Source organism: Euprymna scolopes, chromosome 25, assembly GCF_053919585.1.
Source record: "Euprymna scolopes isolate OS-2025 chromosome 25, ASM5391958v1, whole genome shotgun sequence".
In the NCBI taxonomy this organism is placed as follows: domain Eukaryota; kingdom Metazoa; phylum Mollusca; class Cephalopoda; order Sepiida; family Sepiolidae; genus Euprymna; species Euprymna scolopes.
Window position 1 is genome coordinate 95200134 of NC_136506.1, and position 27500 is coordinate 95227633.

Below are 27500 nucleotides of genomic sequence, written 5' to 3' on the forward strand. Positions count from 1 at the left end.
TCTGCATAAATCAAAATATCAAATTCATGTGTATTTAACGACCGGGCAGCACCAGACGTTTTGGTAGTTTGTTATATATGTACTTTTTATCTGTTTTACATAAGCATTTATATGCCGCCACACATTCATGAGCATGTTTCAGTCAGCTGGTTACAATAACTAGAAACCTTTTTCAAAGCTGTCTCGCCTGAAGAAGTCTCTGGTAATAACTAACTGACCGAAACATGCTCATGAATGTGTAGTGACATATAAATGCTTATTTAAAACAAATAGAAAGTATTTTTTTCCGCTACTTCGATATTGAGCACTCTTGTATGAACCTCGTTAAAATTCGTTGGTTGCTTCACCTCTTGAAAATATTAACCTGAAATAACATGTATATATGTATAGATATGATTTTTTTTTACTACTTTTTCGTTCTGTTGTTTATTGTAAAAAACAAATACCTTTATGCACTTTAATTCAATTTAACAGAATAAACGCTTTAAAATAAGTTAAAACACCAAAAACTTATCCAGGTAAGTAGAAGAGTTACTTATCCCGCATTTGAGAACATAGCTTAGACCCCTTGAGGGCAAATCTGGTTCTGCTAATAAATAAGTCGGTCAATCAATGATTTGAAGTGTACAGTTGTGGCTTCGTGGCTAATTTGATTGGTTGGCAGATGGATTTTGTCTGAAAAGCTGGCAAATATTTATAAACAGATCAATAAGTAAATAATGACCGTGACTCTTATCTTGCTAAAAAAAACATGTAAACTAAACAATGACACGTGCTTGAAAGAAAATATTGTGTATTAGTATTGGCGAACATCTGTCAAATTACAAAATATAAATTCGGGTATGTTTTACTATACACAATAAACTACAAAAAAAAAAACGGTAAAGAAACAAATACAGATGCCCATAAAGTTTGTGTGCATGTTTAAAAACGGAAAATGTTTTCTATGACCTGCAAAATCGCGTTACACGTTGTTTTATTTATTTATTTGCTTCCCCCACGAAAGCAAATGTGACACAAGGTCGTTTTTAATGAGGGGGGGGGGCAGCTCCTCCACAAAAGGGGGCACTCCGGCAGTATCCAAATAAATAGTAATTGTCTTCGTACTGGCATCAAAGCTTCGGCCTCTGTCCCATCGACGAAACGTTGCATCCCTCTGCCTGTTCTACAAGTATTTTAATCGTGAATGCTCTGATGAACTGCAAGCACTTGTGCCCCCACGGCGTGAACACCCTCGACAGACCCGACAAGCTGCAAAATCCCACCCCCACACTGTAGAGATCCCTAGATGTAAAAGATCTTTCTACTCCAGTAGTTTCTTCCCCAGAACCGCTAGACTTTGGAATTCCATTCCAGGTCATTGCTTCCCCAACTGTACTGACATGCAGAAGTTCAAGTGCAACGTGAACCAACATCTTGCTGCCCAAATCCCTGCATAGTACCCCAGTAGTTGCTGCCCCTGATAGTAGCCCCCTACACCAAAGTGGCAATGTGCCTTGTTTAGGGTGAAAATGTAATAAAAAATTTTTTTTTAAAGTATTAAGGGTTTCCCCTACATTTGACCAAGGACCAGTTAACTGAAGTGAAGCATCAATCCTGGCCCGAAAGCCGCGCATTACCAGTCGTATTGCTAATGATGAAGGACTTGTGAAAACTTAGATGTGAATAAAACCTTTAAAAACAGTTTTTTATTTACTTTCTAATCCTTTTTACAAATTATTTAAAATACAAATAAAGTTATACATTTTTTTATGGTGCACACGGACTTTATGTACACCCTGTATATAACAAATAAATGTTACCAAAGGCAATATGCGTGATTCTTCTACCTATCTGAATAAGTTTTATTTTTTCTTTGGGTGTGTTTTAACTTATTTGAAAGCGTTTTTTTGTTTTTGTTTTTTTTTTTAATTTAAAAAACAAGTAGTGTCGAGTTGTTACATTAGAACGAGAACAAAAATGGCTGACATGAGACCGTCATTTTGGGAGTTACTGGAAAATCGCTCAAAACTCGAAAATGAAATATAATGCTCATCGAAATCTACCCAGTAAATGTCACGGTGACATAAGAGAAATAAAACTGAAAAAAAAGAAAGAAGTTTATATAATATATATAACACCTCTCAAATCGATATCCAGGTGTTGTATTGTCGGTCAGTTGCAACAGTGCGAGTAGACAAGAGAAGTTAAGTTCCTGCTCTATAAACTGGTTCGGCTTTAGTAATCAGTTGTTACGAGAAATGGTGCAAGCCTCGCTATTGCACTCATACTATACACTGAAACAGTTCACAAAATATACAAATGAATACAAATAGATTTTTTCACTTATCAATTCATTAAGTAGGAGGTATTTTTGTGAGAAACACTTACAATGTCCTCTTGACTCATTCAGAAGAGGCTCAATGATTGGTAAGTGCTATACATATGCTGTTGAGATTCAGCGTTTCTACTTTTATATTAATCTCTCTCTCTCTCTCTCTCTCTCTCTCTCTCTCTCTCTCTCTCTCTCTCTCTCTCTCTCTTACATTACTGTTTCACTGTATCGTAGCTCATCAATGCGGCTAGATTTGCACCCATCCCTAGTCACCGATTATTGAACCTACAACCATCTAGTTGACATTTCTCTGGTTGATAGTCGGCAGTTCCAAACTTCCAACCTACGGGCTCAGTGCCCGTAAACGACCTCATCAGATGTCCATTTATACCGATACTTGCTCACCCCTTTTACAGTGCTCGATCTGCTTGTTTATTTATAAACAAAGAGCTTTGCATTAACACTAATTAGGCAGTGAGCGAAATCATTTTATAATAGTGCTCTATCGAAGGAGGGGTGGGGGAATTAAAATATAGTCATCCACATACAGTACTGTTTCACTGTATCGCAGCTCATCACTGCGGCTAGACTAGCACTCATCCCTAGCCAGAGATTGAACCTACAACCATCTAGTTGATAGTTGGCTGTTCTAACCATCAGCCAATGGGATCGATTCCTGTAAACGACCTCATCAAATGTCCATTATTTTAAACACTTGCCCACCGTTTTTATAGTGCTCGAACTGCTTGTTTATTTACAAACAAACGGGGAGTTTTGCATTAACGCTAATTAAGCAGTGGGTGAAATCAATTTAAGACGCCGCTCTATCCAGGGAGGGGGGGGGAGCGAGAGGCTTAAAAATAGTCATCCACATACAGTACTGTTTTGCTGTATCACAGCTCATCAGTGCGGCTAGACTAGAGATAGATAACATGTATCTTTCTCTTATCCAAGAAGGATTTGGTTATGCTAAGTATGTGTCTAGTAATACAATATGATCTAATTGTTATGAGACCATCGTGCTGTACCCTGTCAAAGGCCTTATATATATCTAGAACTATTGCCATAGACTTTCCTGCCTTATTCAGTGTATGGTATACACATTCAAAGATTACAGTTAGGATATCTGCAGTAGAACGAGCCTGCCTAAATTCATACTGTCGGTCAGAAAGAAATTTATAATCTATGTAGTGTAGACTAGTGTTTGATTGATTATGGACTCAAAGATTTTGGCGAAGGGAGGGAGGAGGCTAATTGGGCAATAATTGAGCCAGTCAGTTCTTTCGCCAGAATTCTTGAAAACTGGTATCACAGAAGCAATTTTTCAGCAGTCAGGAAAGAAAGATTTGGTAAGGCAATTATTGAAGTGTTTTTTTTTGTTTTTGTTTTTTTACATAGACGTCACCACTTATCAAGGCCGATAGGCCACTCAAGGATAAGGGTTAAAGAGTGTAGAGTAGTCAAAAGGACAATATAGTAATCGATAGTAATGGAAGTTCGGTAAATTTGTTAACCTAAGTGGAACGGCTCATCAGAAACTTGTTCACGTTGGACTTGAAGACAACCATATTATAGACAGCTGGAAAGCAGGAAAACGGAAGACAATTCCACAGGCGTGCAGTTCTAAGGAAGAAACTTTGATCATGGAATCTATGTTTAGGTTTAGGTACAGATAAAGAGTGGGGAAAATTATTGATAATGTTTTCAGCTAGTCTAGTGTTTCTTGTGAAAGTTTGGCGAGGGGGGACCATAGATTGAAGCTCAGTCGAACACTTTCCATGAAAATAACGATAAAGCAGAGACAAATTTGCAACATCTCTTCTGTGAGACAGAGGTTGCAGCGAAGAGAAAAGGACATCTCCCACAGAGGACCGGGGCAACCTCAGTGAAGCGTTTTTTTTTAATAGTATAGCAGGGATGAGAACAGACACTCACGCCTTCAAGGTGTCTAGGTTTTTTATGGCATCATGGACATGGGAAGAAGTGATTTTCGGACCATTGAGTGTGGCTTCTGTCCACAAAGGGAAATTTAGGAGGGAGTGGGCTTAAAATGAAATTGGAGGTAAACTGTCGGGCAAACAGGTTTGCCTTCTCAGTTGCCGTGCAAACAACCTCAGTGTTGTTGGATAGTGCGGGATTGTTGACTGTTTATTATTTACTATAATGTTATAAATTTTCCAGAAATCTGCAGTTCCTAAGTTTCATTCTCTGGTGATTTCAGTACGCTTTCTCTTAGCTGCGGCTATTCACACTCTTACAGTTATTTCTAGCTTCTGTATACTTTTATCTATTATGTACTGGATTTATGTCAGATAAGTCTGCAGTATGCATGCTGCCATGGCAGCTGTGCAAGTAGAAGTGAACCATCGGGAAGAGTGGTTTACTATAGAACTTCCGTGTGAGAATGCGTGTCCCAAATAATAGCCCTTTACATCAAAGTGGCACCGGGTCTTGTCTGATTGTCAATTATTTTTAGCTTCTGAAGGTGCTCAAACTGGAGCCAACAATGATATGGACATGTTAAACCAAGCTTTAGCTGAAAAAACAGATGTACAATAAACAGATGTACAATGGAAAGCAAAGTCATTTTGTATCACCATGGCCAACATGTAACGCACATCAGCTGCGAAAACGACGTTATAGAAATGAGATACTTATTGTTATCTGTGATATCTAAACGAACATGGTCCTGGATATGACCTTAAACTATATCCGATGGTGAGGCCCCAGCTTGCGGGCTTTTGGAAGCGTGGAGCCACCCTTTGATTGCCATTGCTCCCAGATCCACTCTGACCCGGTGTGGTAGTACCTGTTAGGGTCCCAATTATGGGTTTTAAATAGAAACCGACTTGAAAAAAAAAAAAAATATATATATTCTATTAAAAAAAATTTCTTCAAAATCACTGGATTCGGCATTAAATAACCTGAAAAGGGTTGATATGCCGTAAAAGAAAAACAACCAACCAACCACCTAAACGAACAGAAAAAAAAAGTTTCTATTTATAAACTACATTTAAATTATTAGAACAAAATTCAAATTTGTTAGAAATGATTACCTATTTATCTTCTGTATACTTTTATCTATTTGCACTGGATTTATGTCAGATAAGTCTGCAGTATACATGCTGCCTTGGCAGCTGCGCAAGTAGAAGTAAACCCTCGGGAAGAGTGGTTCACTCCGTGTAAGAATGTGTGTGCGAATATGTGCTTTAGTTGGTGCTTTGAACCATTTAAGAGCCTCACTTGCACCCTGTTCCTCAGGAGCGTTTCTGGTGTGATCCCTGATGGCTTCCCAGTCTGGCTTCTTGTAGTACCTTGCCTTTCTGAGTAATAACTCTTTAACTTGGGATCTATAGTTTAGAGCGATGTCTACCATTACGACAGCATGATCAACATTCCTGAATGGGGTGTGGACGTTGTTACACAATCCTTGCGAACTGTGGTCAGAAGAAAATTTAGAAGTCAGGCTTTCTGATCCTGTCAATCTAGAAGACGGGTCGGGAATGTGACTGCTTGCGATAAGAAATGGGATACAGAAAACTTTTGTGTGATGCTACCAGCTGCGTCCGTGTAACCAGAGAAACTATGTCAATTACTGTGGTGGACACTGAAGTCATCAAATACATGTACTTGTGCGCTAATATCTAGGGAAAGTGCTGCATCTATGCTGGCAGAGATGTGTTTTGGGGGGGGCAGTTTTGGGTCGAAGGAGAATGGTAGAGAAAATATATATACAGTATTAACGTATATTAAAAATTCAAAAGCTGGTTTAAGATTATTTAAATAAAGTTTATCTTGGCTTGTATTGTTTAGCGGTAGATGCTCAATGAACTACAAGCCTTTGTACCCCCTCGACGTAAATACCCCAACAACCCTGACAAGCAGCAAAATCCCACCCCTATACAGCAGAGATCCCCAGATGCTAGAAAGCCTTCTACTCTAATAGTTTCTTTCCCAGAACTGCTAGACTTTGGAATTCCCTTCCAGGTTCCTGCTTCCCCAACTGTATTGACATGCAGAAGTTCAAGTGTAATGTAAACAGATATCTTGCTGCTCAACTCCCTACATAGTATTCCTACAATTATCTCCCAAATAATAGCCCCTTACATCAAAGTGGCACTGTGTCTTGTCTGGGGTGAAAATTCAAAAAAAAAAAATGCTGCAGGTTTCGTCTAAAGCACATGAAAACCTGGGTGTCTCATTCTAGTTTGAATTCTCTAGTCAAGACTCCAAGTCCAGGCATGTGTCTTTCTGTGTTCTTGCGGTAAAGTGGGAGATAACCAGACATGGTAAAGTGGGAGATAATCAGACATGTTAAAATGGTTGAAGTCGGTGGATATTTGTGAATGCAAGCCTCGACTATGGATTTTTATCCTGGACCTCCAAAATCAACAGAGATCAGACCATTTCTGTAATGATCCGGCCGCGGTTGATATTGCGGCGGGAGGTTAGTTCTGTGCAGTTCTAGGGGGCGGCCTACCCACCCAGACTTTGCGTTTTCTCTTTGGGAAAGAGTTAGTTTATTGCTAATCGCCTAAGAACTAAACAACCTCAAAGGGGGAGATGAATTGGTTTTGTTTGAGTGTGCGGCTGGTTTGATCGTATTTAGACAAGTCATCCGTAAACCTGAAATAAGAGTATTTTCATCCTAAGTCTATGGATTTGCACGTCAGCGATGGATTTACGGATTTTACCAAATTTCAACCAACTTCACTTCTTGGATCTTGTAACTATCTAAATACATGTTTATATTTGGACTTCAATTTGAATATCCTTTTTGCATTTGTATATTATATTAAAAAGCTCAATGTAATTACAGAGCAATATAGTGAATAAATGACAAAAAAACTATATTCCAAAATTCATGATGTTGACCAACTTATTATTTATTCCTTTAATTCAGTTGACATTTACAATTCTTGACAGAATTGAATTGTAAATATCAACTAAATTTAAGGAATAAATAATAAGATGGTCAACATAATGAATTTTGGAATATAGTTTTTTTTTGTCATTTATTCACTATATTGCTCTGTAATTACACTGAGCTTCTTAAATAAGTATTTGGTATATATTATAAGAAAAAAAAAAAAATATATATATATATATATATAGATATAGATATATATAGTCATCGACATACAATCCTGTTTCATTGTTTCACAACTCATCAGTGTCGCTAGACTAGCATCTCTCCCAAACCAAAGATTGAACCTAGAACCATCGCGTTGATAGTCAGCAGTTTTACCGATTGACGAACGGGAGCAGTGCCCACAAATAACCTCGCCAAATGTCTATTTTGAACAAACATTTGTCTAATATCTTTCAAACGTTACTTCTTTCAAATTTTTAAGCTTTCAAACTTTTTTGCTCACCGGCAAAATTATTGCAAGTCTATATATATATAAGATCTTTTGCTAACTGCTTTTCGTCTGAGGACAAAATCCAATTTCTGAAACTCCATGCAATAAAGAAATAATTATCCTTATCTTTTATTCCGTGTGTATGAACAATAAATGTTGTAAATTACAATTTGAAAACATTTTAACTCCTTTCATATATTGATGCTCTATCTCGAATATTGAGCACTTTTCATCTGGATAGGATTATCCTATAAATATTAATATTCGTATTCATATCACCATTTTAAATTTTTTATTCTCTCTCTCTTTATATATATATATATATATATATATATATATATATATATATATATATATATATATACAGCATAATCACGTTGACACACTGGTTCTCGCCAGATGACTCAAGTTAAGCAACGATGGACCTGAACAGTACTAGATAGGTTTACAATTTCGAAATACTTGGCGCTGTATGTATTATCCGGTTATCTCGGCATTGTCTCCAATCGTCCTTATATAGACTTGCAACTAGAATTAAAAACAGTGCCGACTCAGGAAGGGTGTGATTGGAGTTTGTGCAATTCTTGCTACAAAAATTTCATACGCAGGCTCTATTCAGTGGGTATCCATAATCTGTCAAGACTGAACAGTCATATATATATATATATATATATATATATATATATATATATATATATATATATATATATATATATATATATATATATAATTTTTTTTGTGTGTGTATTGATATTTGGTTTGGTTTCAACTGGGGGCCACATAATGCCACCTCACATTTTTGAAGTTAGCTTAAAAATCAACACCAAAGTGTACCTGGATGTGCTGAAGAGTGTGTTGATCCCCTGGTGCAATCAGGTGGTTGCTGGCAGACCCTAGGTGTGTTAGTAGGACTTGGCGCAAGGCCACAAGCCCAAAAAGACCCAGGCGTGGCTTCAGAAGGAGTGCTACGACTGTGGACCCTTCTCTCACGCGCCTCCCTCTCCTCCACCGACCTGAACCCACTGGACTACTTCGTTTGATCATACGTCAAGAACATCACCAACATGATCTCCCACAACACCAAAGTCAGCGTGATTGCTGCCATTTGCTGAGTATTTGCTCGTGGAAAAGGCATGCTTCCAGTTCCGGGCCCGGATCAAGACGGTGATTGAGGCTAAAGTCAGCAGTACTACATAATCAAGTTACCTGAACTGATTTTTTCAATAAAAGTTTTAAAATAAAGCTGTAGCGTTATTTTCTTTAGGAGGACAATTTTATCGTTCTACCCTGTGGAAGTGAGTATGTGAGAGAGAGGGGAGAAAGAGAGAAAGAGAGAGAAAGATAGAAAGAGAATGGGGCAATAAGCAGACTGGAACAGATACCTAGAGAAGGTAAGGGAGGGAGGGAGTCACGTAGAGGAACAAAAATAGTAACGCAGTCAGAATTAGTGAGAGAGAGAGAATAAGAGCGAGCGAGAGAGAGGGAGAGAGAGATAGAGAGCCAGAGAGAGAGAGAGAGAATATAAGCGTTACACTTGATTGCACTCTCTATTATGAGATTTCCACGTCGAATTGTCGTAATGAATATGATGAGTAATTATTTCGAACAATAAATGAGTCGATTCAACGCTGAATTACACTTCGCCATGGTCTAATTGTTTAGATAAAAAGAAAAATCAATCTAAACTCGAAATCTCCACATGATTTAGATAATTCAAATTAGGACATACCTACATCCTGTGTACTTATCTGGCACAGCTTGAGGTATACGTCTTCGACAATCAGTCCGACTGACTTTGTTACTGTCAGGCTGAGGTAAAGTCTGTTTAGTCTCAGTTAATCCACTCTTTAGAAGGGGTTATGTTGTTATTAATCACCTGAGGCGCCAATACTGCAAATATTAACGGGACTGCTCTGGCATTTTAAGGCCAGAGTGCGTTAATCCTAGTGTACTTGCTTTCCAAAATCACATCTGAGCGTGTGTCTAACTTTCTACAGAGAAAGTAAATAAAATACTTATATATTGTAGTAGTCTAAATCTTAGACTGAAATTGAACACATGCATCAAATCCGTTACCTAGATCGCTGGAAAAATGGTTGGATCATTCTACCGCTCCAGAAGGTATCTCACTCCCGATGCAATCCTCTACCATATATGAGAGCCAAACACGCTCTAAAACGGAGTACTGTTGCCACATCTGGGGAAGAATTGCTCAGAGAACCCTTTTCTGCCTCGGCAGGATACAAAACCGACTTCGAAATCTGCCGTGAGATATCATTTTCTCCTCTGTTGCCTCTTTCTCATAGAAGAGACGTCGAGAGGCCCTCTCTTCTTTTCATGGCAGGTGCTCGACTGAGCTCCATTCTATGATTCCCCTCTGTATGTCTTTCGCGGTAAACACCCGACTAGCTACAGCTATCAGCAATTTCCCTTCCTATCTGTGCCTAAATCTAAGCGAAAATTCCATGAGCAGAGTTTGTTTCCTAGAACTGTTGTCTGTAGAACACAATACCACGGAGATGCTTCTCGATTGACAATAACATGGCTGTTTTTAAGTCCAATGTGAACAAGTTCTTGAGGAGCCGTCCTCTAAAATAAAGTAACTTGTCAAATTTGCATTACGGTACCCATTAACTCTTATCCTTGAGTAGCCTCTGGGCCTTGGTGAATGGTGATTAAGTGGTTAAAAGCACCTTGCATAATCCTTAACAATTTGTATAATTGAAATTATTTATATACCCTAGCTGATTTTGTCGGTTCGCTAACGCTTTACAGTGTTCGCTTCGTAAAATACTTGAATCAAAATAATTTTTGATAATAAACATTTTATTAATAGGTTTGCTGGACACACAAAACTGAAATTATTGTGCTTATTTTGGATAGATAGATAGATAGATAGATAGATTGATTGATTGATAGATATGAACAGATAGATAGATAGATTGATTGATTGATAGATATGAACAGATAGATAGATAGATAGATAGATAGATAGATATGAACAGACCGAAAGATAGATAGATAGATATGAAGAGAACGAGATAGATAGATAGATAGATAGATATTAGTTTATTTATGTTTTAAAAATAAAATTAAATAGATGAAAGGAAAAAAGTCATTTGTCTGAGCCATGGTGTACGAGTGATTTTTTTTTTTTTTTTTTTTTTTTTTTAACTTAGAAATGGATCTCAACTTGTTCCAAACGAATTTAGTCATCTAAAGTAAAAAGGAAAAAAGGTACAGTTAAACATAAGTACTAAACTTTTAAAAAATCAGACTTGACCTTGTGTCTAACATGCCAGAGAGAGGAGATAAATAAAATACCTATATGCCGTATAAACGGGAGGAGAAGGAGAAGAAAAAAGGAGGAGGAGGAGAAAGAGAAAAAGTCAGGCAGGCATGTGTACGCGGTGTGACAACGCACGGAAGTGAAACGTGGCCAACGAGAGTTAAGGACATGCGTTGCATGGAGAGAAATGATATATCAAAGATACGATGGATGATGCGCAATGTGAGTCTTTAAGGAGACTTGGAGGGTATAGCCACAACGAAAGAACAGATGAGAGTTCTTGGGTTAGTAGATGGAGAACAGTTGAGGTAGTGGGTTCAGTTCACAGCGGAGAGCCAAGGAAAACCCGGAAAGACGTGATGAGGATGGATTTAGGAGGAAGAGAGAAAAATAGAGACCCGGTCAGGGATAGGTTGGTTAGGAAGCCAATTTCTTAAAAGCTATCCAATGCGCGCAAGCATGTAAAACAGACGTTAAACTGATGCTGATGCTGATGATGAAAATGATGATGAAAATGATGAAGATGAACATGATACGTTAAGAATATTTTAATGTTTGATGATTACAGCTTGAGGGGAGGGGGCTTTAGATGGTTTTCTTTTAATTAAAAACAACAAAAAGAATGTGGAGACGTCTAAAGCCAAAAAGAAACTGGATAAATGACAGGCCGTATTGCTTCTACAGCCGAAGGATGTGGAAGAATGGGGCGTATTTTAAGCATCGACTATTTTGGGAAAGGTATGCGGATCTTGCCGCTTTCGCATCGTTTTTTTTTTTTTTTTTTTTTTTTTTTTTTTTCACATAAACATGATTACGTACACCAGTTAGAACTCTTCAATAGGAAGATAAGAAAGTAACATCCGACAGAGTGTTAACTCGCTTCTTCTATCTTATTATAATAAATCTTTAATGCCTGCCTGTAACAGAAACTACGCCTTTATTGAAAAACTTTTAAATATTGAAGACTAGAAAAGGTCATGAATGTCAAGGGGCCTTACCAGAAGTCTTTTTTGTTTTTCTTTTCGTAAATTACATAGATTACAGGAAAATGAAATACAATGAAGTGAAAACTAAATATTCTGCTTTATATTGTAAATTAAAATAATTAAGTTCATTTTGGGACGAAATTAGAGTAAAAATAATTATGCCCCGGATGAGGCTCGAACTTACAAACTTTGTATTTAAGTACGGTGCACTAACCCATTGAATCTTGAGGATTAGTATAAAATAATGACACTATCAAAATACATAAACAAATTGCCCTCTCTCTCTCTCTCTCTCTCTCTCTCTCTCTCTCTCTCTCTCTCTCTCTCTGCTTGATTGTCTCCTCTGTGGCCTTGCCAGACCACTAATATATATAATCATGCAATGTTCCAAAGATGGCAACCTAAATAAACACGCCATATAAATTCTTCTATACATGCTTCATTTCCTATATTATATGGTCATGCTTATTTCTATCCCCAAAAAAATTCTGGTATTTTTTCTGACGAGTATAGTAAGGAAAAATTCAATATAAACATCAAAATAATGATTTTTCTATATAAACGAAACAGGTCTGTAAATAGTACCGAAGTTTTATGTTGAAAGAACTGATTGTTAAGATAAATAAAACCTTGGATCTTGGAACATAGCTATGTTTTTATTCATTATATATATATATATATATATATATATATATATATATATATATACAGTAAGCTATAAAATATATATGGCAATTAAGCTACACAGAATATTCCGCGGAATATTCTGTGTAACTTAATTGCCATATATATTTTATAACTTAGTACTTAGCTCTATCTACGTATTGAGCACTGTTAAAGTAAATGCTTAAAGTTTACGCATAAATTTATACTTTCGTATATTAATTTATGTTATTAAATTAAGTAATCATATATATATATATATATATATATATATATATATATATATATATATATATATATATAATTTCTTTTGTTTCAAATATATTACGATTAGCTGGCAACCTAGCGTTGCCCCGTCGTACAATACGCTTAAACATGATATTTTAATTTATGCGGATTGCGTATGTATTATAAAAGAGCCAATCCTCTACTGATTAATATATATTACGATAAATAAACTAATTCGCAATAATAATAATAATAATAATAATAATGATCATGTTATTCATAAAATTTCGTCTGTCTTTGTTTACAATATCACGTCAGCTGATATTTGTGCTTGACGATGAATGCTCTGGAAAAGTCAGTTCTAATCAACGTTTAGTTTTAAAATATGCAAAAGAAAAAAAATCATATTTGTCGATTTAAATCTTCTTGACAAAGTTCAAAATAGACTAAAACACTATCTTTCGTGGCGGATTTCCTTTTCTTTTCCTTGCAACCTCTTTCTCACAGAAGAGATGTTGCGAGTCTGTCTTTGCTTTGTCGTTATTTTCATGACAAGTGCTCGTCTGAGTTCCAATCTATGCCCCACCCTCGCCAAACTTTCACAAGTAACACTCGTTTGGCTGAAAACACTATCAATAATTTCCCCCACTCTTTATCTGTGCCTAAACCTAAACGTAGATTCCATTAACAAAGTTTCTTTCTTAGAACTGCACACCTGTGGAACTCTCTTCCTTTTACCTGCTTTCCAGCTGACTACAATATGACTGTCTTCAAGTCCAACATAAAGAAGTTATTGATGAGCCGTCCCACTTAAGTTAACAAATTTGCCGAATTTCCATTACTAACGATTGCTATATTTTCCAATTGACTACTGTGGTTTTTGGGCCTTGATAAGTGATGATCCCCCCCCTATATATATATATATATATATATATATATATATATATATATATATATAATTGTTTCGAAAGTACTACAATTCTATTCATATTCTATATAATACATTCTACTTTGCCTTTAAATAAAACTGTAATATTAGTACTGTTATTGGAACTATGTTTTGTTTTCGCATGCGTTTTGTTAAGGTCTCATTTAGCTGCTCTTGACGAACTTCACCTTTCTAGAGGTATGGAATGTGTTGCACCAGGTTTAAGTGTGTGCCAACGACGACAAAAGTAAGTTTGACTTTGGATAATGAAAGTCGTAACAACGAAAACGGGAAATAAAATATCGTTTCTCTCCTCTGCCAAACCAGAATAGCACGAGGCCCTGCCAAAAATAACTTGACTGTTAACAAACATGAACAGGGAATTAATGTAATTCGTTTTATTCAAAACTAGCTGACCTATCCGGCGTTGTCTGGGAATCTGTTTACTGGCAATTTGATTTTTTTTCAAACCTATGTCGTTTTATTATCTTAAATATTATTTTTAGCTCCAAACAAAGGGAAGTCAATCTGTATTAATGAATACAGAGTTACCACCGTTTTTTTGTTGTTGTTGTTGTTGTTGTTGTTGTTGTTGTTTGTTTGTTTTTTTTTAAGATGACGTTAATCTGAAAATAACCTGGTCATCATCATCATATTGTATGAATTTGAGGATTCTATTGTTAACATTGGTTGACACAATATTTTTCTTGTCAGAATCTTTTCTTGAAAGACATTACGGGTGGGGGTCATGTGAAGGTTGCCAACATCCCTAAGTGAAAATTATTTTTGCGGAACTAACTGGATTCGATCATGGAACATCCACATCGCCAGTCCGTGTCATTAACCACTGAAGCACCATCACCTCCCAATAGTCTGGTGAAAGTATTTCATGGAACGAAATAAATCAAATTACTTTTTATCTTTCTTAAAAACATACTACAGCGATCTGGCAGAAGTATTAATAAATCAGAATCAAATACTGATTTTGTAGGAAGAAAGCTATCGATGACAAAAAATCGAGAAAAAGATTGACTACTCTTTGTATATTAGATGGTACATATGTTCGCTGTCGAGCATAAATGATTTATGGACTCCGATACGGCTGGGTTGATTTTTTTTTTTTTTTACGCAAATGTATTTTATGTGGCTGGCAGTGTTCTTAGATAGGTTCTGTACTGGAATGTCTTCGCTAAGTATCGATAATCGAAAAAAAAAAAAACTTATACAGTATAACATCACAAGTGCAGTTGAGAAGTTTATTAGCGCCCAAACAGAAGGGTCGGGCATATGAAATCAACAGCAGGTTCTTTGATATGATAAGGGCGCGTTCGAAATAAATTTTCCTGTTTAGAGCACAACTGAACCATGATACTTGACTTTTGCATTTTAAACTTTAATGTAAGCCATTATATAAAAATAATTTTATAAGATCAATAGTAGATTCTTTAAAGTGCAATATAGTTTACAATGTATTGTGGACTAAGGCACTGTGGGGTGACATGCGGAGCTTCTTCACGGTGCACCATAGGGCGTCCCCAACTAGAGCAGGCAATCGATTTGATTGAAAGATGGGTGAGTTCAACGATTTCAATAGCAATAAAATATAGGAGAGTGAAACATTCGTTGATCTTTATTCAATCCCAGGCAAAGTCGGGTCTTCCTGCTAATATATATATATATTCTTCTAATGGGTGGAACATTCTATTAGTTTCTACTGAAGCGTAAAGCAAGATTCTTCTGTAAAAGGAATGTAATCCTCTACTTTAATGCCATAAAAAGTGAAAAAAAATAGATACAAAAATTATTCAGTGATGTTTATTTCTCCATCAAACAGCAGTAACATTAGTTCAAACTGTAGAACATAGGATTATCACGTCATTAACTTGAAAAAAAAAAGTTGTATAATTATCTCTCTATAAATACAATAGCGTGGTTGTTATTTTGTGTGTCACGTTTACATCTTTTTTCTTCCAAGTCACTGTCATTTAATTGTTATGACTGACCATTTATTGTAATAAATAATTTACCACGAATTCTTTGTAAGGTTTGGTTTCGGTTTCGATTATAGCTAATGGCACTTAAGTCATCTATTGCTTTTATAAATATTTTTACTAAGACTTCTTCATGCCTTTTGGTTTCGATTTCGATTATAACTGATGGCATTCACGTGATATATATATATATATATATATATATATATATATATATATATATATATATATATATAGTTTTGGTTTCGTTTTCGATTCAAGCTGATGCACTCAAGTCATATGAATATATTTTTTTGACTTTTGAAATCACAATTTTATAATATATAAAAATCGAATTGACTCTATGATAATATATACAAACATATTTAAGCGTATTTTAGAACGGGGCTACACCAGATGTCCCTGCTAGCTTAGATAAATACTTTTGCAGTTTTAACAAAAGAGCTACAATAATATCAGGGTATCTCCATTTACGCTGAACATCTACAGAATGCCAACATCAATATATTACATATGAAAGTGTCCGCTGTGGAATTTCCACAGATCCCGCTAGTTATTATTATTATTATTATTATTATTATTATTAGTATTATTATTTTAAGGGCTGTCAACAATTTACACTATACCAACTAAAAGGGTCAAGGAGGATGGAAAGACCGAGGAGAGAAAGCACTAACCAGACCTCCACTGGATGAGTGTGAAGAGGACTAGGACCTTAGGGAGGCTTGTTGTCGCACCGGTAGTTGTCAGTGAGCGACCTCTGATGATAACCTGTGTGAGAACTCATAGCTTGTACACATAGCAATGATAATAAGAAGAATATTAATATCAATATTAATAATAATAATAGTAATCATTTGCCATCCAAATTACAGTGATAAATCAATGGAAAGTGGTTGTTGCCATAATGCAAATGAATGATCAAATGAGATAGAGTACTGAAAATCTGGGGAGATTTGTTGTCACTCAGACTCTAGGGAACACCACAGGTTGTTGTCTGTAGATAATCTCTGATGACGATATGTGTAAAAACTAGTGAGTAGAAACGATATAATAATAATAATAATAATAATAATAATAATAATAATAATAATAATAAACAACAATAATAATAATAACAGCAACAAAAATAATAATAACAGCAAGAAAAACAACAATAATAATAATAATAAAAAAAAACAATAATAATAATAATAATATTAATAATATGTTTAGGTTGTATATTGTAACGTTGCCGGAACAAACAAACAAATAAAAAAGAAACAAAAATCCGACTCGATTTTTGTTTCTTTTTTAACAAAAGGCATTTATTACCATTACTTTCCAAAAAATGCTTCTTCTTTTTTTTTCTAACTGTTCATTTCGTCTGCCATTACATTAACAAAACCCTGCTGCCTCGACACCAGCTTAAAAGGCTCTCACCACCACCCAAGGGCCACACGGCCATCTCACTCGGCTCCATCTCTTCTGGTAATATTTGCAAATGAATTTGCATTATCGCAACAGCCGCTTACCATTGATTCGGAGTTTCTATTCGGTCGTGGTTACCACCTGACGAAGGCCAGAGGAATAGTAGGCTGAAACGTCCTGAAACCACAACTAAAAAGATGAGGATAATAGTTCGCAATAAATAAAATTATGAAACTCTTATATTTGTTGCTCAGGAGCAAGCATTAAATACAACTGTAGCCAATAGAAACATCTTTTGGAAGGATTGTTTTGATAAGTGCAGGCTGTTTGGTGTAACGCTTGAGACAGTATCACACATTGTTAGTGTGCTAAAAAAGAACGCAAAGGAGGTCATGACAAAGTATGTGCGAATCTGTCTTAGAGCTTGTGCCAGAAGTTTGGAATCCAAGTGATGGACAAGTGGTTCCAACATCACCCAGAAGCGGTAGTAGAAAGTGAGGAAAATTCTCTGGGATTTCATAGTTCAGTGTGACCGTGAGATAACTGACAGGAAACCGGATATTGTAGTTGTAAACAAAAAGACCAATGAATGCCAAAATTATTGATGTGGCTTGCCCAAACGGCATCAACTTAGCAGCATCGTGCCAATCATAGGTGGTTGGCTCAATTCCAGATGATCAGGAGAAACAGTATACCTCTTTAAAAATCAAGTACAACATCACCTAGAAGTCAGTTCAGTTTGGCATAGCAAACATTCTATGCGAAGTGCTTTCCATCTAACTGACCCTTTGGATATGTTCACTAGCTTTGATGTAAAAACTCACTCTTGAGTAAAAAAAAAATTAACCGGTGTAAAACATAACAACACTGTGAAGTAAATGAATATGATAATAACAATATCGCATGTCATACTAGTTAACAAGAAGTCCTGCCAGATTATAGATTTTGCCATTCCAGCAAAGCATAGAGGAGACAAAGAAGCAGAGCAAATACATTGAACTGGTCAGAGAGCTCAAAGAGATATGAAAGATGAAAAAAGTTAAGATAACACTGCTAATAGTATGAGTGCTAGAAACAATACTGCAAAAATTTTGAAAAAAGAATCGGAGAGATTGGAATCAGAGGAATGGCTGAGAAGATGGAACGGATCTCAATAATGAAAATGGCTGGAATATTAAGGAAACCCCTTGAATGCGGAAACTAACGCGCACAAGCTGCAGGTGCAAGCCAGACATACAGAAACTGCTACAGATGTAAAACACCAAGGAACATCACATGAAAACTGAAACTGTATAATTGTAAGATAACCCCCACTCGTGTTCCCCTGCCTTCCCTCAATTATTATTATTTTTATTTATTTATTTATTTTTTGGTCTCACCATAAACTGATGGCACACCAAATAATTGACGAGGGTCGAGAATGAAAAGACAGAGGGGAGAAAGCACTAACCAGACCTTTGCTGGATGAGCGCAAAGAGGACTGTAATCTTGAGGAGGCTGTTTGCCATCTGAATTCCAGTGATGACCAATGGTCGCCGTAAACGAGAAGTCAGTAGTAAGGGGCTGTTACGATAATGCAAATTCATTGGCAAAAGTTATTGAAAAAGGTGTAGCGTACTGGAAATCTGGGGAGATTTGTTGTCACTCAGACTCCAGAGAACACCACAAGTTGTTCTCAAAGAGAACTCTTTGAAGATGGCCTGTGTGATTTATCCAAGTGAGTAAATAATAATAATAATAATAATAATAATAAATAATAATAATAATAATAATTAGAAGAAGAAGAATATTTTAAATATTTATTTAGATAATCTTTTAACTCACAAATCTAAATGACACGTGGCTTTCATTCCAGAAAAAAAACGTCTTGCCGCCTTGCTATAAAGTCTAAATTTGTTTTATTTGATATATTTTTGAAAAATCCTTTCTTTTTTCCATATTTTTCATGATTGCCCAAGTGTAAATAACATTCAGATGTTTAGAATTTAGAAAAACACTCTATTTGCGTATTTAAATGAAAGACAAATGTTTTCCTGAATGGTTAATCATTTCACAGCAGAATGTTTAAAATTTTAATCTCACATAAACAATTCTGGCCATCTTTGATGAAGGGATTTTACTCCCGAAATATTAGGACAAGCATAATCGCTATCTACAAGGTGCTTTAAATAAGTTTCCAGACATTTTTGTACAGGCATATAAAATTGTCGTAGACTCTAGAAAATTATGTTATAGCTATACCTCTTATGAGATGACTGACCAATTTTTATGATTTCAGGTTCAAATGAACAGCTACAGCACGAATTGGAATACATCTTACTGATGCCTGAAACTCGTTTCTTATCGTTGAGCACTTTCGGTTGAAATAAAGACGATCAATTTAGCTCTTATGCGCAGATCATCATATAATGATTAGAGCATACTGACAGACGTTAAAAAGTATTTAAAAAATAAATGTTTAAATTTCAACAATATGTCTCGCGGTTAACGATAGCCGAATGGATTAGGTCCTTGTTAATGAAGCCAGAGATGGCTTTTGTTGCTGGGTTCGAATTTATCGACTGGTGTTAATCATGACACCCTGCACTGATGATTCCCGAAAGGATGAAACGCTAGTGTCTGTAGGTATTTTATAATTATATATAGTAGTAGTAAGTTATAAAAATATATATGGCAATTAAGCTACACAGAATATTCCGCGTTTCATCCACGCTAAGATTCTTCAGGCTCAGACTTATATATATATATATATACACACACACACACTCGTGAGCAATTTATTGCACTAAAAGCTATATTGAACAAAGAACAATTGAATAAAGAAACTTAAACAAGACTAATAACACAGAACAAGACATTTACTTTAATAAATGCTTAGGATGGAATCGCATTCCCTTTTGATTTCTTTAAAAGATCAATCCTTTTAGACATGCTCTCAATTAAAGTGGAACACTGTGAAGAGGAGATGCTATTCTATTCGCTTTGCACACCTTTTAGAAGAACATCCCATTCCTTTCATTTGTCTAAATATTGCATATCTAGAAAGAATTTCCAGCCCCTGTTTTGAATTTTTTGCTATGGTTAACATAAGTTTTCCTTTAATCCTTCGAAACAGTTAATTTAAGCCTGTGGTCGTCCTTCAGAGTGGATGCTCTAGGGCGACCAGATCCAGATTTCCCTTTTACCAAGCATTCGACTTCAAACCTTTGACCAATTCGCTTCACTACAGATAGAAATGTTTTTACATTTTCTTTTCTTAAAATATAAAAAATCTGCTTGTAAATCATTTTGGACTGCCTTAATCCTGCAATTCGGTTTTTTATATCCTCGCCAAGATGCGGTCCTACCATATTTAGGATTAATTTTTCCACTTATTATTATATGCTATAATAATAATGATCTGCAAAATAGAAATTTTCAGTTAAGATTAACAAAAATTTATGGGAAAATATTGAAAAATCGATTTCTTCCTTCTTTCACTCTTGGCCCATTTTTTTTTTTTTTTTTTTTTTTTTTACTCATGAGTGTATATGCATGGACTCTTTTTTTTTGTTTTACACGGTGGTCACCACTTATCAAGGCCCGGAAGCCACTCAGGGATAAGGGTTATTGCAAGTACAGTACGTTAGTGTGGAGATTTAATAAAGTGTCTAGTTAAGGGGGCGGTTCATCAGGAATTTGTTTACGTTGGACTTGAAGACATCCAGGTTGTAGTCAGGTGGGAAGCAGGCAGACAAAAATGTTATGTGTCTATGTTACTCATCGTATTGTCTAGAACAGCGTGCGGCCCTTTGCAAACTTTATTTGCGGTCCGCACAGACAATAATTTTGAAAAACTAGAAGAAACGGGGAACATATCAAAATACGTGGGGTGCCAGAAAATACTGAGAATTCCTTATCTATATTCGTATTAGGAAATTCTTTTTCTTCTTTTTTTATTATTACATTGAATATACGGATCGAAACTTTAGAATGTCACGGACACGTTTTTCGGGTTAGGAGATTATCCTGTACATATATTGTCTGTATTGTAGCCAAAACAGTTTTGCAGTTATCTCTGTAGAATTTTGTAAACTCTGACAATTCAAAATAACACGTGGCTTTCGTTAATAAATTCTAAAACAAGGACCAAATTCTTGTTATTCTATTGTTTATGAAGGCTAAGTTTTTTTTTTTTAGTTTTTTTTTATTTTTTATTTTTCTTTTACCATTACCATTTTTGTCCATAGCGCCGCAAATCTAAATAACATTCAGATGTTTTGAATTTAGGAATGTTCTCATTCTATTTGCTCGCCTGAATGGAACACAAATGTTTTCCTCGGAGGCTAATTATTTCACAGTCGTTTCACTTTTTTTTAAGCATACAGCCAAACAATGGTTCACCTATTATCAGACAAACGTTGGCAGAAAGTCATCTTCCATTTTGGAAGCAATAATTGCTTTCGTGTTAGACGACGTTTACTGTTTTATAAGAGCACAATCGTAAAACAATTTTAGCAGAATCAGAACTGGCAACAAGGATCACAAACAATACAATTTTATTTCTACATATAATATATATTCATATTTAAAAAACAAAAAACAAAAAAAAAACAAAGAAACATTATATTTGGGAATCTTAATATGACGATCCCGGGTGTGTTTGTGGTATTATGGTGACTGAGAACTCTGGCTAGGATTAGTGTAGACCAAAGGTCCAGTGACAAGGATGACAATAGACCCCTTTCCCCAATTTTTGAGTGGCTAATTTCTTTCTTTTCTTTTTTTTTCTGGAATTTCTTTTACGAAATAAAAATATATAATTCAAAATTTTACACGATATTATCATTTTATCTTCTCAAGGAAGAAAGGTGGGGGTAATGCCTTGGAGGATGGTATCGTGACCACATCACAGATACTATACTACCGCTTCCCAGAGGAGGAGAAACTCGTTGGGGTATAGTGTTATGACCATAAAACAGACACTACACTTCTCCTCCTATGAATTTCACATCGAAAGATAACATTATGGGTATTACATTAATTAATAGTATCGCAACCTTCCCTATTTATTGATACTGGACTATTCCAATATTCCTCCTCTTTTCTTTATTATGTCCTACTGTTAATAAAGAGAGAGAGAGAGAGAGAGAGAGAGAGAGAGAGAGAGAGAGAGAGCGAGAGCGAGAGCGAGAGAGAGATTATATCAAGTGGTTTCATGCCTTGTCTGGAGTAATCTACGTTAGGAATGTTATATAGGTTCTCTTACAAATAAAAGATTATGAATCGTAAAATAGTTTTTGTTACAGGTAAAACGTCATGTACATAATTTTGTTTCGGTCACAATTAAAATTCTGTCAGTGCAGCATGTAGTATTGATTACAGGTAAAACGTTACAAGATAGGGACACCTCAGGCAGTAAGCAATAAATTTACTTCACCCAGAAAACGGCATCTTCCCTAACAGGATTATACAAGCGATCGGGAGCTGCTTGTGAATTTTATATCTTTTTTGAAATGTCCTGTTTTGGAGGAATCCAATTCAACCCGCCCATGGTGATGGCCATTTCAGCAATCTGTCTGTATGATATCGTTAGTTGACAATATACACCTTTTTCCAGGACATGCCGTCTAACAGCTTCTGATCAATTTCACAGTACTAAATTTCGCTTCAATTGAGCCGTGACTTTTTTTTTTTTTTTTTTTTTGTCAAAGGTGCCATAAGATGGGTTGGTTGTTTGTTTTTGTTTTACGGCATATCAACCCTTTTCGGATTATTTAATGCCGAATCCAAACATTTTGAAGAAAAAATTTTTTAATAGAATATATTTGTTGTTTTCACGTCGGTTTCTATTTAACCCATAGTTGGGACCCTAACATGTACGACCACTCTGGGTCAAAGTGGACCTGGGAGCAATGGTAATTAAAGGGTGGTCCCACACTCCCCAAAGCCCACAAGCTGGGGCCTCACCACTGGATTAGTTCAAGGTCATATCCAGGACCCCCATTGAGGGACTTTTACCCTCTGCAGGGGGGCAGTCGGTTGGTTGGTTAGTTGTTTTTGTTTTACGGCATATCAACCCTTTTTGAGTTATTTAATGCCGAATCCAAAGATTTTGAAGAAAATATTTTTAATAGAATATATTTGCTGTTTTCACGTCGGTTTCTATTTAACCCATAGTTGGGACCCTAACAGGTACTACCACGCCGTTGACCCAGAAAAAGAGTTCATTCGCCCTTTGGAAGGTCTTGTTTTTAATCCTTCAGGGAGACTAGCCGCCCTCCTCACCAAACAAGTCTGGTGGGGGAACCAGTTTAGTCGCCGGTGACCCGACCATGAGGCAGGTAGTACTGGGTTACATGGTACCAGTAGCACATGACATGACCTGACATACATACATACATACATATATATATACATATATATATATATATATATATATATATATATATATATATATATATATATATTAAAAAATCATACTTGATCAATTTACGAGATTTTTGGAATATGGCATGTTCATTCAGGGTCGGATATGTATATCGTAAAGACTTTCTGTATTTTTTTTATTTTGAATTCTGGATAAGAACCGTATTTTATTTCATTTTACTTTTATTTGCTTTTTTTTTTTTGTTGCTGTTTTTCGATTCGCAGGGACGATTCTCGTTGATATTATTACGTGACTAGTGTCAGGGTTAGAGTTAGGCTTATGTGATAGTAATTGTACCTATTTACTATGCCTCCCCACGGGACAGAGTTAGACACCAGGGTCGTTTTTTAACGTGGAGAAAAGGTACAAAAATAAAAATTGTCTCAGTCGTGAAGGATTTCTCCTCCACCGAAAGAGAACAAGAAATAGAAGTGCAGCAATCAGCATCTGAAGAACAGATACTACACTTTGATCTTGTCCCGAAGGCCAAGAAGATAGCACAAAATGGGCGGTTCAGCTTTCAACGGCGGCGGCCTGTGATAAAACATGCTTTATCACAGAATAGGTCTCTCGTGGTGAAAACCGATACTGCATTAAAAAGACAAAACAAGAAATTCGATTTTACAAAACGGGTGCAAAACAGTACAACCTCGTTCGTTTTTTTTTTGTTTTTTTTTTGTCTTTTTTTTTTTCTCACCAGTGGCGGAATAAAAAAGGAGTAACTCTTTTAGAATGTATTTATTCAATCAAAATTAGACCTTGGTCTATTGGCTAGGAGCAAAATATAATATCCATTCTGATACTGCATTTTTCTTTCTTTTTTTTTTCTTTTTTTTTTTTTTTACAAAGGCTTCACCACTTATCAAGGTCCGAAGGCCGCTCGAGGATAAGGGTTAATGAATGTAAGATGATAGTGTTGTAATCGTTAATTGCGTAATTTGAGTAGAATTTGGGTTATTAAAGGTGACAGTTCAACAAGGTATTATTTACATCAGTCATGGAAGTAAAAATGCCTTATTTTAAGCTCTATCCCAAGCGCTCTCTGATCTAACCCCCCCTCCCATAATAAATGAACGTTAGTCTCTCTTGCAAAACTGCTTCCCTGTCGGCTACAACGTAGTCGTCTTCAAATCCAATGTCAACAAAGACTTGTTATACACTGTCTTTATAAATAATTTTTCATTTCATTCTTCCATTTCAATCGTCTCATAATATTCTTCATTATTGAACTGACAATCTGATTAGTCCGGGAGTATCGTTGTACATGAATATGTGTATATACATGTTTGTAAGTATGTGTGTCGATGTACATTTTTTTTTTTTTAATCGCATAGAGTATGAAAACTGGAAATGTGAAAAATGACAGTATTCTTCTTCCAAAGGTTATACCAACCATTTGAAGTTTCATGCCGGATCGGGTCACCATCTACTCTGCCTCCAAAACCAAACATTCTGTCATGTGTAATGTTTGAGGTGATCTGTAAATCAGCGTTAAAAGGCAGATGGCAACACACAACAGAAAATCTTAGAGAGAAACTTAAATGCCTACTAGACACTATCCTTAAGTGTCTAAGGTTTCTCTGTCGGAGGTTTGTCAGGACAACCTAGCATGAGGATACTTCCCCTACAAGTAAACCTTAACTAAATAATCAAAATAACGTAGTAGTCGCAGCCCAAATAACATCTCGGTATAGATGCACCTGCACCTTCTACAAGTGATGTAACAGCGCTAAGCTGGATACTCCACCAGACTAGATAAATTCTTGACCTGGAATCCAATAAGATAAAGAGACTACAAAAACGATATACAATAACATACTTAAATGGTTAATTGGGGAGAGAAATCATGTTCTCAACTTCTTCACTAATTCAGTTTTAAAGATGTAAAGGCGAACGTTAATGAAATATTCGAATATCTGTCTCTACCTCATATAGCGATAAAGTGTTCGTCCCAGGAAGTGGGGCCCCTTTGATTTCTGAGAACTTCGACTGAAGTAAAATTAAACGAATTCCACAAAGAAATCCTACCAGTCAAATCGAATCTACTTCTTTCGTCTGCAACCGTCATTTCTAGCTTTGAAACGAGTTTTTTTTTTTTTTTTTTTTTTTTTTTGCGGGGGGGGGGTATTAGGTTGGTGCAAAAAACATTATTTTTCCACCTAATCTAATAATGTTTGATTTTAATTTGTTATTTATTACATTTCAATGAAATATTTTTTCCTTTACTTGTCAAACATATCCCCCGCATTTTATTCTGATCATATCTTGAAATGATATTTGTTTGGTCATCTTCAAGTTTAGTCACCCATTCACCCAATGTATACAAAGGCTTCGCGCGGAGTTGTCGTCTGCAAAATGAAAGAATTTTTTTTTTTTTTTTTTTTTTTTTTTTCAAATTGTATTTTTTTTTTATATAAGCAAACGAACAAAAAAAATTTTTGTTGTTTTGCTTATTTAAAAAAAAAAAATGCAGTTTAAGAAAACAAGAAACAAAAAAAAAACTCGTTTCATTTTGCAACCGAGAGCTCTCTCTGCACAGAGCATTTGTAAACACGAGGTGAATAAACTTAAAGATAACTAATTATTGTTTTGTTATTGTTGTTGTTGTTGTTGTTGTTGTTGTTGTTGTTATTGATGATGATGTTTTATTTTTTTACAAGCTTAGCGCCATTTTTTTTAACAGGTATTAAAGTCATCGCTAGTGGATTACTTGAAGCGTGTACGTACAATTTGTTGCCCGAACCATTTTTTTTTCTTGCCAATGTAAATTATGTTAACCCATAGCCCCCTCCCCCACGCCATTTGTACGCATGAGGAAAATAAATGACATCACTATAACAATTTGACATGAACTTAATAACAATGATCTGAAAAATGTTAACCAAAGCTTAAAAACAAACGAAATTGAATTTTTATTTTCAGCCGTCATAAGGATGTTTGCTTCGTCTTTATCACGAATGTTTTAAGCTATCGACAGTGGAATAGCATGATAAATTACACTAGTCACGGATTTTATCTGATATCGCTTATGTATGTATGTATGTATGTATGTATGTATGTATGTATGTATGTATGTATGTATGTATGTGCATGTGTGTATATTGTAAAGTTATGTATGTGTATGTGCGTATATTTATGTCTATATGTATGTGTATATGCGTATATCTATGTATATATGTATGTGTACGTGCGTATATTTATATATGTATATATGTGTGTACGTGTATATATGTGTGTACGTGTATATATGTGTGTAAGTGTATATATGTGTGTACGTGTATATATTGATCTACATGTGTATCTTTATGTATATATCTACATGAATGTGCGTATATGTATGTATGTATGTATGCGTGCGTTTAGTTATGTATATGTGTATGTGCGTATATTTATGTGTATGTTCGTATATTTATGTGTATGTGCGTATATTTATGTACATGTGTATGTGCGTATATTTATGTCCATATGTATGTGTACGTGCGTATATTTATGTATATGTGCCTGTGTATATGTGTATATTGATGTATATATGTATGTGTACGTGCATGTATTTATGTAAATACGTATGTGTATGTGCGCATATTTATGTCTATATGCATGTGTATGTGAGTATATTAATGTTTATATGTATGTGTATGTACGTATATTAATGTTTATATGTATGTGTATGTGCGTATATTTATTTCTATATGCATGTGTATGTGCGTATATTTATGTATATATGTATGCGTATGTGGGTATATTTTGTATATACGTATGTGTACGTGCGTATATTTATGTCTATATGTATGTGTACGAGCGTATATTTATGTACATATGTATGCATGTGTATGTGTGTATATATATGTATATCTGTGTATACAATATGTACATTTATAACTATATGTATTTGTGTGCACGAATGCAGGTATATTTTTAA

The 27500-nt window shown here is 35.4% G+C and overlaps 1 protein-coding gene across 6 annotated transcripts in view; it reads left to right on the plus strand.

Annotated features, from left to right (window-relative positions):
* LOC145247526 (uncharacterized) overlaps positions 1–27500 on the plus strand; it is a 225468-nt gene that overhangs the window by 20841 nt on the left and 177127 nt on the right. For 4 of the 6 annotated variants that reach the window (XM_080109349.1, XM_080109350.1, XM_080109353.1 and 1 more), the window contains exon 2: positions 26265–26300. The exons of the other annotated variants lie outside the window; for them this stretch is intronic. In XM_080109349.1, coding sequence (XP_079965475.1) covers positions 26265–26300 — 36 coding nt within the window. The remainder of the gene's footprint in view (positions 1–26264; positions 26301–27500) is intronic. 6 annotated transcript variants of the gene reach the window in all.